This window comes from Petromyzon marinus (genome assembly GCF_048934315.1).
Source record: "Petromyzon marinus isolate PM22_M1 ecotype Great Lakes invasive population chromosome 68 unlocalized genomic scaffold, UKy_Petmar_22M1.pri1.0 chr68_unloc.1, whole genome shotgun sequence".
Taxonomy (NCBI): domain Eukaryota; kingdom Metazoa; phylum Chordata; class Hyperoartia; order Petromyzontiformes; family Petromyzontidae; genus Petromyzon; species Petromyzon marinus.
This window is the reverse complement of record NW_027422597.1, coordinates 4648737-4663446: the sequence shown is the minus strand read 5'-3', so window position 1 is coordinate 4663446 and position 14710 is coordinate 4648737. Positions and strand designations below refer to the sequence as shown.

The 14710-nt window shown below is 42.9% G+C and overlaps 1 protein-coding gene across 1 annotated transcript; it reads right to left on the bottom strand.

Annotated features, from left to right (window-relative positions):
* Positions 1-2486: 2486 nt before the first annotated feature.
* Positions 2487-6766, bottom strand: LOC142908026 (aerolysin-like protein). The gene is made up of 2 exons (XM_076058161.1): positions 6729-6766; positions 2487-3935 (listed from the first exon to the last, which is right to left on the bottom strand). The coding sequence occupies exon 2, from the start codon at positions 3919-3921 to the stop codon at positions 2980-2982; it is 942 nt and encodes a 313-aa protein (XP_075914276.1). The 5' UTR covers positions 3922-3935; positions 6729-6766; the 3' UTR covers positions 2487-2979.
* Between the last annotated feature and the right edge of the window lie 7944 nt (positions 6767-14710).

Below are 14710 nucleotides of genomic sequence, written 5' to 3'. Positions count from 1 at the left end.
ACCTTCCACACAGCATAACGCATCCGATGAAAATATAATGGCGCTCGACTGATTTGGAGTGGGACCTCTGCTGTTTAACCGGAGCTGGTCATGAGTACACTGGGCAGGTATGGGAATCTCTGCAATCTCTGCACAACTGCCGCATCACCAATTGTGAGTTGTGGCGGTGGATTGTCCGATGGTACAAAATACCCAGGCAGGTGCTTAGTTTTGGTAGGGCTGATGGTAAGGCCCAACCTCTTAGTGGCACGCTCCAGGTTCAGCAGCAGCGACTCCAACTCCTCCTCTGAGTGAGTAGCAATCACCAGAGCATCGGCATACATAACATGGTTGAGAAATAGGGAGCCATCCCTTGACTGCACCCGGGCATCGATCAGCCTCCCATTGTATCTGTATCACATGGTAATTCCTCCGGTACAGCCATTGAAGGCTTCACCAACTACGTGGTCAAAAGATATGTTAAATAATGTGGGAGCCAGAGGACATCCCTGTCACACCCCAAGGTGTAGAGGGAATGGCTGTGACTGACGGCCTGTAGTTTGACGCGGGGCCGCTCAATATCATAACGGTCCTTAAGTATCGTGAGCAAAGGGGGAGGGACTCCGAAATCATGAAGAACACCAAAGGCCTGGCCTACTGATAGTATCATAGGCCTTGACCAGGTCAATAAAACAGACACATAGACTCACACGCACACATGGAGCTACAGACACACACACATGTATGGATTTACACACACATGTGGACTACAACACACATATGGACTGACAACACACATACACAGCGACGTACACACACACACATCGACTGACAAACATAGACACACAAACGCACGTTAACTTACACACTCAGATGGTGCCATGCACACACATCGACTAGCACACAAACATGGACTAACACACACATAGAGTGACTGATACGCACACAAATGGACTGACACGCACACTTGGACTGACACACACAAACACTTCGACGTACACACACACACATCGGATGTTGTCCGTTCGAAAAAGACAGACACACACATGGACTTAAACACACGTATGGACCTAAACGTACACATATGGACTCAAACACACACACAACTCGACTCAAACACAAACACATTGACTTACATACACACATATGAACTTACACACACATATGGACTAACACACACATGGACTAACACACACATTTGGATTTTTGATTGATGAGCTGGCACTGCTAAGGTTCTGGATTCGAAATTATGTCAGCACTCAGACCTCTGAGCGATGTGGCCATATCTCTCTTGCGAGAATCGAGAATATAGGTTTATCATGCGCGATTGAAGTTATATCTAAAAACCAAGATCTCACTTCTGCTACGCGTTATCTGCACACATACTAGCTTACGTTTTGATAACTGTGATGGAAGGGGTTATCTTCGTGCAGTCATTCGTGACCGGGTTGAGACCATCAACTCACCACACTTGACTGTGCAGTTTCATTACAGGCGAATGCCTGGATTTGAACAAAGGTTTTCAGTGATGCTGGCTCAAAGGGGTTGTGGATGTGATAATGATGATACTGAATGCAAACACAATCCAATGATTTTTTTTAAGATATTTTATTTTGCATCACAAGCCCAAAGCATTGCAGAACATGCAACTGAGTAGTTGCATGCAATTCCCTATAATTAAAGAGCATGCAATTGTAATCTAAATACATTAATCCAGATGGTGGTGCTGATGGAAATGATAGCACTGCAAGAGAAGTTCTTTAATTTTCTGGTGTCACCTTTGGAGAAATTGTTGGTAATTCGAGGCCAGTTATCATTATTTGTATATTCATAGTAGTGTGAAATGGAAAACAAATATGAGCGTTTTTGAAAATAGGTGTCCCAACACAAATGAAGATTGGTTGATTGTTTGAGGAATCTTTATCTTTCCGTCATCGTTTTGTTTGGTATCATTCACACGTGGATGTCTTCTCTCTATAATTTTAGTAGAAATGTTGGTCAAGTCCATCGATTATTCTGTTCGTGGCAGCATGCAGAAACTGTATTGTCAAGATATATGGTTGTATGATTTTGCCGTGGAGAATGTCCTTAGCTGTGTGCTTCGTGTGAGTTTTCACTCTTCAGCTTCTCATTTCTGAAGCCCATAAAGCTTCACCTCTTTTACCTCCTTCCAGTCATTTATGTCGGTCATCCAACTTGTACTTTGATGTTTTGAACCCCTCCAGATTTGCACTCTACCGATCAGCGTTGCCTATGCCAGTGTGTATTGTCTTGTTACATTGCCCAAACCACTGCAGGAAGTTGTTTTTCCATTTGCTTTTGCTAGTTCGGGCTCATTCTCACGTAAGTAAATGGCAAAAGTAACGTTCAAAATGATTTCTTATCTGTGAAATGATAGTTAGATTGTAAAATCAAATATTATGAAGATACCCTCTCCTGTGTTGGTTTGATCTGGAACTGTTTTTGTCGTCGTTTTGTTGCCTTGCCCAAGTTTGCATTTAGTGTTGAAAAATCGGCAGGAATGTACTTATGCTATTTGTACTTATATACTTTATTTATTCGTATTTCTTTATATAAGTTTAAGCTACTGGCTTACCATTGATCTACTTTTTACTCCTATCGTGTTTTGTATTGTTTGTTGTTGTAACTTGCTGACTCGCCCCTACTGGACATCTGTAAAAAAGAGATTAATTTATCGTCGGATTCCTCCGGGATAAAGACAGATTATGATCATTCCATTGTGATTTCTGAGCGAACAGACTCAATTATGTACGGTATGTGCGAGAAAAATTCGTTGAAATAACTGCATCTCCGTGTTAATTATTTTTTCACCGATTCAAAGGTTCCTTAATTGCACCAACTGAAATCTCCCAAATGGCATATGTATTGCATCATATTTTATACCACAGGGTTCAATAAACTATTAAATAAAGATAGGCAGCGTTGAATGCAGCATGCAGTTAGTAAAGCGCAGCACGTGCGTGCTTTTCCGGTGCCGTTTCACTTTTCCTTTGTTACTACAGTCGCCTTGGTGTAGGCGAGGCCCTTGTAGACACCCTCCATTGGGATGTCGTAGGTGGCACCGTTCAATAAGGAGATGCGCACCGTACCCTTGTACGGGAGGTCGATTTCCGCGCGACCGATATTGATGTCGATCGCAGTGGTCTTGCGTGGAGGAACCGTGACGTTGAATGAGAGGAGCTCGGTTTTCGATTCTGAATTCTCCACGGCGTGCGTACTCTCGGTGCTAACGGTAAAACTAAAGCCAGCTTCAACATCCACGACATCCGGAACGCCGGCTGAGACGGTGAGACTCACGGTTGCCTCCAGACTGTTTGTGATCGACCAGGAGGAGGTTTTGGTCACGGTCTTGGAGGTTTCAATTTTATAGGTTTGGGGGACAGAACCAGTATTCTTGTAACTGAGTGATTTGATCTCTTCCATCTGGACTTTTGGAAGCTCCCTGTGCAGTGTAGGGTATGTCACGTTGATCAATTCTGAACTTTTAACCGAATTGATGAAGAGGAAGCCCATGCTGTCGATGTCTGAACCGCCTTTGCCCATAATTCCAAGGCAGATTCCAGAGCGGATGTCGACTGGGTACTCGGTCTTTAGGCCCCAGTCTGTCATCTTCACGAAGAATTCCCTGCCTTTGGTTGTCCTGAACTTGAAGGCGCCCAGGCGTGAGCCAGCCCCATTCCCCCACAGTGAGAGGGACGAAAACAGCTCCCCGGGCTGGAACACAAACTCTTTGTGAGATCCCGAGGGACTGCCGTACTGTGCAGTCCTTCCGTCCCTCAGCCAGGCCTTCACGCACTTGATCTGCCACCCTCCAACCCATACCCAGATTTTTTCCAGCGTTGCTCCATTTCTCCTCCCATCAAAACTGAAGGCTGTTCCTCCTTGTCCTCCACAGGTGTGTAAGGCCAATGCATAAGGCATTTTCTCCTTTCTTCCTGCACATTACAAGATACAGATTTGTTTAAATTATGAAAGGAATTTAAAACATCGTGATATTCACAGTTTGACTTTCAAAACCACATTTTATTGACACCTCTGTAATAGTTATGCACTTCTAAATTTGCATGTCGACTCAGATGTTATCGACAATTCAATAACAAATATCACTATTGCGAAAAAACGGTGAAAAAGCAGTACATCATCATGTTGGGAAATTCTAAAAAAACACACATTGGATCAGATTATTAACTCGTAATGGCTAACTTACAGCTAAAGACAATGAAAGAAGAGCAGACAGTGACAAGGTTAGATAATTTACAAGAATAACTGTTTGAGGTTAAGAGAGCCTTGTCTGCAAGAGAAATACAGCTTCTCTGAAATAAAAGTTGACACAACACAGTTCAGCAAATCCTTCCCTCGAGGTTTTACTGTTTTGGGCCAAATTTATTGAGGTACTGTTCGCCGATTGTGCCCCTGTGGCTCGACCATTCGCAGTTGATCTAGAGATTCCTGTATGCATGGTAAATTTACTGCTCGCGATTATGCTGCCATGAAAGTACACAATGCGCCATCTTGTCCCCATCTTATTGCCCAAGTTGCCCATCGTGGTATCCCAGGCCACGTGGTGTTCCTAGATTCTAGTGGATAGACAGTGAGGTTCAGCCGCTCACGATTTTAACTTCCTGCAGTGAACAGTACTGTACACGGTTACCTATACAGTACATCTACGAATAGCCCCTCCTGTATTCAAAAGCTTTCTTTAAGATGTTTGATTCAAGCATAGCCTCATCCATATGGAATCACAAAATAGCGCAAATAGATTTTTATTCCCTTACGTTACTTAGGAGATATCGGGGCCTGACCCTTTGCAGATTTCCTAAAATAGAACAAAACAATCGCTTTCAGAACTTTATTCAATAGATCAACAAGAAAAAGTAAAGGACATGGAAAAACTGGGAGAAGGCTCGGTGAGCTGCTGGTTGTTTGCTGCGGTTACCTAAGCTCCTATCAAATATAGATCGCGGGTCCTGAAACCATTATTCACGGTTTCTAACACATTGGGGAAATGCAACCACAGGTGAATCTCATTCCACTCCTTAAACACATTGTGGAAATGCAACCACAGGTGAATCTCATTCCACTCCTTCATATGTAGACAATCGCCTCTGTGGGGCAACCAATCACTAACAATAGGATGCACAAGGGCTAACTGGCCTGGCTGGAGAGAGATAGGCTTGGAAAGGGTGGGGGACCTTCCAATTAGGGTTACCAAAATATCAGGGACACCATCCAAAGCTACAAACAAAAACTTTTACCACATCACTCACCCAATCTTGGATGGTCTGGTGGAAAAAGGAAATGAAAAGTTTGTGCAGGAGATTGAGACCGGGTTAGAGCCAAAACTAGAAAGCTGAGGGGGAAAGGCTGCTGGGACAGGACATTCCTCACCAGAAATGGACTCAAATATGTTGGGCTCAGACAGCAGGCCGCAGGTCCCTTCCTCTAAACATAATTTAGTTCAAATTCACACATTCCTCTCCTAATTGCCCTAAATACCACAATGCACGGTACAGATGTAACTGAATGCCTTCTGGACGTGCCCAGATATTTTAGAATTTTACGAGAATTTAACGGATTATTCTAATCGGAACTTGGCACAGAGCTGAGCCCCTCAGTGGACTAAACTTTGCGGGGCTTGAAAACAAAAGGGCTATCGGTACGCTAATATGCCTTACTGAAAACCGGCTATATTGTAGCAAGAAAGACAATACTAGCAAATTGGAAACAAGAACCCCCTCTTGGGGACTCTGGCACAGAACTATCCGTGCCTTGGCGGGAATCAGCTCCTTAACCAGGATCTACCAGGGATATAATAAGAGTAAGAGGCAATGTGGTCCCCATTTTATTGACCCTGCGTGAATAACCAGAAAAGTAGGGAGCGGGGCAAGGGGATGAACTCCAGACACTGAAACATTGCAATAGTCACCATTGCTCTTTGGGGAAAATAAGAAGGATAAGCCCAGACATCACGCTTATGTTACTTTGTTTCCTGTCAAGTTTGGATAAATTATTCCCCTTCCTCCCCCTTGTCCTTCTTCTTCCCCTTCCCAGTTAATCTGCTGCTCCTGATCGTTGCCTCTGTCGTAGGTCAGCGAGCCCAAGGGGTCCCCATTTAAGGATTTATTGCACCGGGTTCGACACACGTTCGTAATTGGTATCGCCCTCTGTGATGGCCATGTTCTGGACTCTTACAAAAAAACATGCATTGGATAAATAAAGGGTGGACGATTGACCCAGGACATCAAGAGTCGTGTTTTTCTTCTTCTTCTTCTTCATGTGATGCAGTGTGGATATCAAAGAGAGAGAGAGAGAGACAGGAAGAGAGCAAAGGTAGAGGGGAGGCACGAGTATTGCACAATCGACGTCACTTTTACACAGACAAACGTCATCAATGCATTTGTATGTAAAGTTTTTTTCTTGAACATTTAAACCAACGTTGTATGATTGTCAATTGAATTCACATCTTTATATTTTTAGGAGTTGCTTGCTGCTGATGCTGTTATACGTTTTTTTTTTTCACTGATTTGTGACAGTACCTTACAGAACGGATTTGTAGTGAAAATAAACACAGAAATCCGATAGCATCTTGTTTTGCCAACATCACACCAAACAGGCAGGTTCTCAAGGGGTGCCAGCTCAGAAGGACTTACCTGGGAGTCACCTGTCCAACACACACACCACCTGAATTTTTAAGAACGAGACCAGTCAGGAGTAACCCACATACTCACCTTAAGGTTCTCTTCCCAGAGCATGATTTTCTATCACCAGAACACTGTCATTTATACTACTGTTGCACAGGCCACGTGATCCAGCTACAGCCTAAATTATAGATCGCTTCGCATCACTCACGTCAGAATAGTTTATGTAAATATAGTTTGGCATATTTCCAGAAATTATGAATATTTAATCTATCATACATTGATATGTTTTTCAAACTTGAACCTCTCTTTCTTTTTCATGATGATGAGGTGGAGTGAATCAATGAGTGGTGTATTATCAAACAAGGTCCTTCTAACATTATGGAACCTTGTTTCCGTGCCAAACATCGTAATCCTTCCATTAAAAAAATATTCTGAAGCAGAAAGTTAGTAGTGCCAGATACACCAGCCACATTTGCTACCGTGTAGCAATATTTTAATGTCGATGTAAAATTCAATTGAGGGACATGATTATTTTGGTGTGTTCTGGGACTGTTGTTGTACATATCCGGGAAAGATCTAGATTGTTGTTGTTGTCTTGGTGAGGGACTGTTGTTGCTGTTGTCTTGGAGTTGTCTGGGACTGTTGTTGTTGTTTTGGTGTATAACTCTTGTACTTGTCATGGTGTTTTCTTGGACGCTTGATGTTGTTTTTGTCATTTTTCTGTTTTGCCCCAGGCGTGCATTTGGTGTCAAAAAATTGGCAGGAATGTATGTTCTTGTGCAATTTGTACATCTATACAGGAGTATCTCACTTAACGAGCATTCTGTCTCTGCTAATTCGAGCGATTTCAATACAGATTAATTTGTTCCAAAACGAGCAACACTCTCAAGGCACTACTTTTAGTTGCAAAAATGATCATCTTAAGCAGCGTTAAAACAAGTATAGCCAAAACATAACCCTCGTGCTCCTCCCAAGAGACCTTATTAGTTAACGTGTGTTGGGCTGAAACAAGCGTTCTATAACTCCTCGTTGGGTAAGGATTTCGCGTATTCATATTCTGTTGTTGTACCCAGAAAATCCTTACTGACTCTCAAGATACATTTTCGAAAGGGCCTCTCTAAGTTTCACAGTAGGGGGCGATTTAGCTGCTCTGTGTAATCTCAATTGAGTAATTTTGCAGATACATTTTCAACATTGGAATGTTCGGCCACACCAGAAACATTTACAAATAAATTGTGAAAGAAGAAAAGCAGAGAACCCATAGGAAACCCATCCAGGAGCTGCTCAGAAATCGAACAAAGGACGTCTAAACTGTGAGGCACAAGTGTTAAAACTCTGCCACCCCGCCTACAGTATCAAATTGAATCCGCGAATTGAAATAGAATTGGAAAGAAAAAAATCCCGCTTCAACTACAATGGAAGTCAAATGGTAATAAATTTTAATTATGACTAAAGTTTGTCATCAGAATCCCTATAAATATGACGAAAAATGTAGTGCATTTAGTGAAACAGTTAAGCCATAACTGGTTTATTAGATTAATCTGATATACCAGTCGTTCCCAACCAGTGTGTTTGATGTGTACACCTCCCAGCCTAATATCTTGTCCTCATTCCCTGACCAGCACATAATCTACTGCGAATCATCCCTAACTTTACTTTACAATCCCTGTTCGTACCCCCTTTGGAGATGGTACACCAGATAGCCACTAACAGAAGATTAATGCAGTAATTTATACAAACGTTTAGGCTCCACAGTCCCAGAGTGTCAGGCTACTTTATTCCCAATAATTCGTTTGGTGCGACTGAGTAGTTTCTACTTCGAAAATAACCTTTAAAAATACACAGACCATGAAAACGAGACGTGACAAATGAAACATTACAATCGATCAGACAGAGGTTACGAATCAAGCCATATTACACAATACAAATAAGTAAGACATGCACGTGTAAGATACACGATATAGAAAATTAGCCAATGCAAATGAGACAAACAGCAGAGACAGTTCATAAGATTCAGGGCATTTTAGATGAGTTATTACGAATTGGATATTAGACGGGCAAAGGGAGTAGGTAGAATATGTTAAACAGTAACAATTGAGGGCGAATTATAAAGTAAATAATCATGAGCATCCCCACGCTGAGAAACATGCAAGGAAAGCAATCTTGCTAGCAAGCTGTTATGAGTAGCAAAAACATGTTGCGTAAAGCAGACGTGTTACGTAAGAAGTACCGATATAGATGTCTCTTCTCTTCCATCAGCTGTCAACAGGTGGTTTACAACGAGGCTGAATGAAATGGTTCCTTTGATTTCGGTCACTGGACACGACATTCGCTGTGCCGTGAGGTATGGTGAATTGAATATTGGCTTGGCAACATTGATCGGTAATATTTAACGAATAAATAATCAATAAATAACCGTGATAGTGTTAATGTATTGAGCCTATCATTTTTATTTAGATAGTATTTTTTGGGTTTTTTTTGGAAGCGGAAATGCCTTAGCCCACAAAAAAAGCATCATGGAGAAGGAAGTGAAGTGGCACTGCTGTGACTCTGCTTATCTGAAACCCGATTCACACCACCGTCCATCACAGAAGAATTCTCTCATCAAGACTCTGTACCATAGAGCCCAATGCATATCCGACCAGGAAGACATAGGCAGTGAACTCAAGCACGTACACCAAGCTCTTAAGGCAAATGGTTACTCCGACTATACAATCCGCAAAGCTATCACTCAAACCATGAAGAAGGACCCTCTTGAGGAGCCTTTCAAAACCATCACTTTACCCTACATTGCGGGGATCACAAAAAAAGATCTCCAAAATCTTGAATAAACACAAGATCAAGGTCCGTTTCAACACATTACATAAAATCCGTGATCTGGTTCCGTCTGTAAAAAGATGTGATTCCGGACATACGGTACCCTGGTGTCTAGAAACTAAGTTGCCTCTGTGGTAGTAGTTACATTGGAGAAACCAAACGCCATGTCTCGGACCGCATTCGTGAACACAAAGCAGACCATAAACACGGTAGGACCAACACCTCGGCCATGGCAGATCATTGTTATAATTCAGTAGGCTCACATGACATTGACTTTTCCAAGACAGAGGTTCTTTGTAAGCCATCTGGCTACCATGAGAGATTCGTTCATGAGGCTATCCACATATACAAGCACAAAGACAATTTCAACCTAGAAGATGAATTCTGGCTTAGCAATCATTGGAAAGATTTGATTAACAATTTCAGGTCTTAATTGATTGTTCACGTTTACAGTGGCTTTCAGACATCATACATTAATTTTTCGTCTCCCCCCTCCTCTTTTCAGAACATAGATGGACTAGTGATTGATATGCCGATCGGAACCGTCTCATAAACGCCGTCCAATTGCCAACTTTGGCCTAAAAGCATTGAACGTGAAGTCGCTGTCCTGCTCTCGATGGTGGTGCTCCATCATCGTCCGATTCAGCTGGCCGTTCCCCGGAGGGTGCGGGTCCATCGTCGGCGTGTTCCAATGCCGTGGGAACAGCTGCAGGACAACTTAACACCGTCAATAGCACCCGCTCCGTCGTCATAAAGCGGTCAAATGCCTCCGTCAATGTCGCCAGCCTGGCCTCCCACTGGGCCATGAGGACTCTCCAGTCACCCGTCGGCCCCGGGATCTCGGCCCTGCTTGAGCCACCATCCCGCTCGCTAGACACTTGCTCGACCAGGTCCTCCGGAGGAGTAACAGCCACTTGGCCAGACACGGGAATCACGTCCAAGTCGTTGCTGTTGTCGGACGAGTCCATCAGCACGTTCTTCCTCTTGGCCGATTTCTTCGACATGTCGGCGTGGTTTTGTAGTCACCTCTGACACCAAATGTAGTGGTTGATTTCACTTGGACAACTTTTGTTTTTCTTCCAACACCACTTCATTTACAGTTCCCCAAATGTCCTCAATACTTCACAGTTCCTTTGCTTGCCATGGCTCGCTCGCCGTGCTTCACACGACTCGCTCGCCGCCTTTGTCTCTCCAATCTCTACTTCTCCGTCAGCTCCGATATCACTGTGCTCTCTCCACTGCTGGCTGCTTCGTCTCTGCTCTCCGCTCTGCGCGATCACTGTGCTCTCTCCGCTGCTGGCTGCTTCTTCTCTGCTCTCCACTCTCCGCTATCACTGTGCTCTCTCTACTGCTGGCTGATTCTCTCTGCTCCCCACTCTCCGCTATCACTGCACTCTCTCCACTGCTGGCTGCTTCTCCCTACTCTCCTCTCTCTGCTATCACTGTGCTCTCTCCACTGCTGGCTGCTTCTCTCTGCTCTCCTCTCTCCGCTATCACTGTGCTCTCTCCACTGCTTGCTGCTTCTCTCTTCAGCTCCTGCTTTCCTCTCTCACTGCTGGCTGCCTTCTCTTCAGCTCTGCTCCACGTCCTGCTTCGTCCAGCCCCCGAATCCAACCCCCCTTTCTCCTCGCGTCTCCCCAGTTTGTCCCTGCTCTCATTACTCTCCAATTAATTAACCCGCGTCCCAACGACGCTCCGCGTGCCCATGCACCTGTTACTTCTCCAGACTTTAAGACGCCACTTCAGCCCTGACAACAACACCAGCCAATCACAGCCGTCTCTGGCTCCATAGCTTAATTGGCCTAATCATGACATCATTGTCCCAACCATCGCATATGTTTGTCCCAATATGACCCATACTCTCCTGCCCCCGCGCCATCTCACCATTTACCCTCATGCGCCTATTTGTCCACTACATATGTATGTATGTGTGAGTCGATATGTGTGTGTAAGTATATGTGTGTGTGAGTCCATTTGTGTGTGTAACTACATATGTGTGTGTCTAAAGTCGATGCCTGTGTGTGTGCGTGTAAGTCGATGTGTTTCTATGTGTGTGAGTCGATGTCTGTGTGTAAGTCCAGGTGTGTGTCTGCCTTTTTCACCCGGGCACCACCGGGTACTTACCGCTAGTTAGATATAAATCTAACAATGAATCCAATTTTTGTTTCATGTACAGCATATACAGTACATACAAATACATATTTAGTTAATCGGTACTAATATATTATGGGCCATCCATAAATTATGTCATGCACTTGGGGGGGGGGGTCAGACATTTGTGACGATGTTTGACGAGGGGGGAGGGGTTTGAGAAATGTGACGTCACATCAAAATGCGCAACTTTAAATAAATATAGGCAGCACCTTCTACTTAATTAATTATACGTTTTAATAAGTGTGTTTTCCTACAACATCAGAGTGCAGCGCCACATTAAAAATGCACTACAATGACAATAGTTTAAAGCGGTTTGAAGCATGTTTTACATCTTTTTTTTTGGGGGGGGGCAGAGCTTCGTGACGTCATATTTGAGGGGGGTCTGACTTTGCGTGACGCCGCGTGACGAAGGGGGCGGGGTGTCAAAAATTGTCCAAAATCGCGTGACGTCATTTGGACGGCCCCTTAGTCGAGTGTCATCACAGGTGAAAAGTCGTCTCTTGTCCGTGCGCCTCCACCAATCACACATGCGCCAAGTGATCTGGCTAACCGAATCAAGTAAAACTTCCTAAACGCTTGATTTCGTATAAAATGTTGTATTTCATATGCCAGATAGCAGACCAGCCAGCCAATCACAATGGTGGCTAATTCTGTCAGCCTTTGATGTTCCAGAGTCACAGCAGTGCCACTTCACTTCCTTCTCCATGATGCTTTTTTTGTGGGCTAAGGAATTTCCGCTTCCAAAAAACCCCCCAAAATTGTATCTAAATAAAAAGGATAGGCTCAATACATCAACACTATCACGGTTATTTATTGATTATTTATTCGTTAAATATTACAGATCAATGTTGCCAAGCCAATATTCAATTCACCATACCTCACGGCATAGCGAATGTCGTGTCCAGTGACCGAAATCAAAGAAACTATTTCATTCAGCCTCGTTGTCAACCACCTGTTGACAGCTGATGGAAGAGAAGAGACATCTATATCGGTACTTCTTATGTAACACGTCTGCTTTACGCAACATGTTTTTGCTACTCATAACAGCTTGCTCGCAAGATTGCTTCCCTTGCATGTTTCTCAGCGTGGGGATGCTCATGTTTATTTACTTTATAATTCGCCGTCAATTGTTACTGTTTAACATATCCTATGTATTCCCTTTGCCCATGTAATATCCAATTCGTAATAAGTCATCTAAAATGACCTGAATATTATGAACTGTCTTTGCTGTTTGTCTCATTTGGATTGGCTTATTTTCTATATCGTGTATCATACACGTGCATGTCTTACTTATTTGTATTGTGTAATATGGCTTGATTCGTAACCTCTGTCTGCTCGATTGTAGTGTTTCATTTGTCACGTCTCGTTTTTATGGTCTGTGTATTTTGAAAGGTTATTTTCGAAGTAGAAACTACTCAGTAGCACCAAACGAATTATTGGGAATAAAGTAGCCTGACACTCTGGGACTGCGGAGCCTAAACGTTTGGATAAATTACTGCATTAATCTTCTGTTAGTGGCTGCCTGGTGTACCATCTCCAAAGGGGGTACGAACAGGGATTGTAAAGTAAAGTTAGGGATGATTCGCAGTAGATTATGTGCTGGTCAGGGAATGAGGGAAAGTTATTAGGCTGGGAGGTGTACACATCAAACACACTGGTTGGGAAAGACTGGTATATCAGATTAATATAATAAACCAGTTATGGCTTAACTGTTTTAAAAAATGCACTACATTATACGTCATATTTTTAGGCATTCCGATGACAAACTTTAGTTATAATTAAAATTCATTACCATTTGACTTCCATTGTAGTTGAAGCGGGCTTTTTTTCTTTCCAATTCTATTTCAATTCGTGGATTCAATTTGATATTGTAGGCGGGGTAGCAGAGTTTTAACACTTGTGCCTCACAGTTTAGACGTCCTTTCGTCGATTTCTGACCCGCTCCTGGATGGGTTTCCTATGGGTTCTCTGCTTTTCTTCTCTCACAATTTATTTGTAAATGTTTCTGATGTGACCGAACATTCCAATGTTGAAAATGTTTCTGCAAAATTACTCAATTGGGATTACACAGAGCAGCTACATCGCCCCCTACTGTGAAACTTAGAGGCCCTTTCGAAAATGTATCTTGAGAGTCAGTAAGGATTTTCTGGGTACACCAACAGAATACAAATACATGAAATCCTTACCCAACGAAGAGTTATCGAACACTTGTTTCAGCCCAACACGCGTTACCTAATGAGATCTCTTTGGAGGAACACGAGGGTTATGTTTTGGTCATACATGTTTTAACGCTGCTTAAGATTATCATATTCGCAACTAAAAGTAGTGCCGTGAGAGTGTTGCTCGTTTTGGAACGAATTAATCTGTATTGAAATCGCTCGAATTAGCAGAGAAATAATGCTCTTTAAGTGAGATACGCCTGTATAGATGTACAAATTGCACAATAACATACATTCCTGCCAATTTTTTGACACCAAATGCACGCCTGGGGCAAAACAGCAAAAAGACAAAAACAACAGCAAGAGTCCAAGACAACACCATGACAAGTACAATAGTTACACACCAAAACAACAACAACAACAGTCCCAGACAACTCCAAGACAACATTAACAACAGTCCCTCACCAAGACAACAACAACAATCTCAGATCTCTCCCGGATATGTACAACAACAGTCTCAGAACACACCAAGATAATCACGTCCCTCATTGAATTTAAAAAAATACATTAAAATATTGCTACACGGTGAGTAAGCATCTATGTTACACAACATATTTATAAATGTGGCTGGTGTATCTGGCACTACTAGTTTTCTGCTTCAGAATATTTTTTTATGGAAGGTTTACGATGTTTGGCGCGGAAACAAGGTTCCATAATGTTGGAAGAACCTTGTTTGATAATACACCACTCATTGATTCACTCCACCTCGTCATCATGAAAAAGAAAGAGAGGTTCAACTTTGAAAATTATATATGTATGATAGATTAAATATTCATAATTTCTGTAAATATGCCAAACTATATTTACATAAACTATTCTGACGTGAGTGATGCGAAGCGATGTATAATTTAGGCTGTGGCTGGATCACGTGGCCTGTGC

Coding starts and splice junctions, on each gene's coding strand:
- LOC142908026 (XM_076058161.1), bottom strand. CDS start 3,921: ATGCCTTATGCATTGGCCTTACACACCTGTGGAGGACAAGGAGGAACA.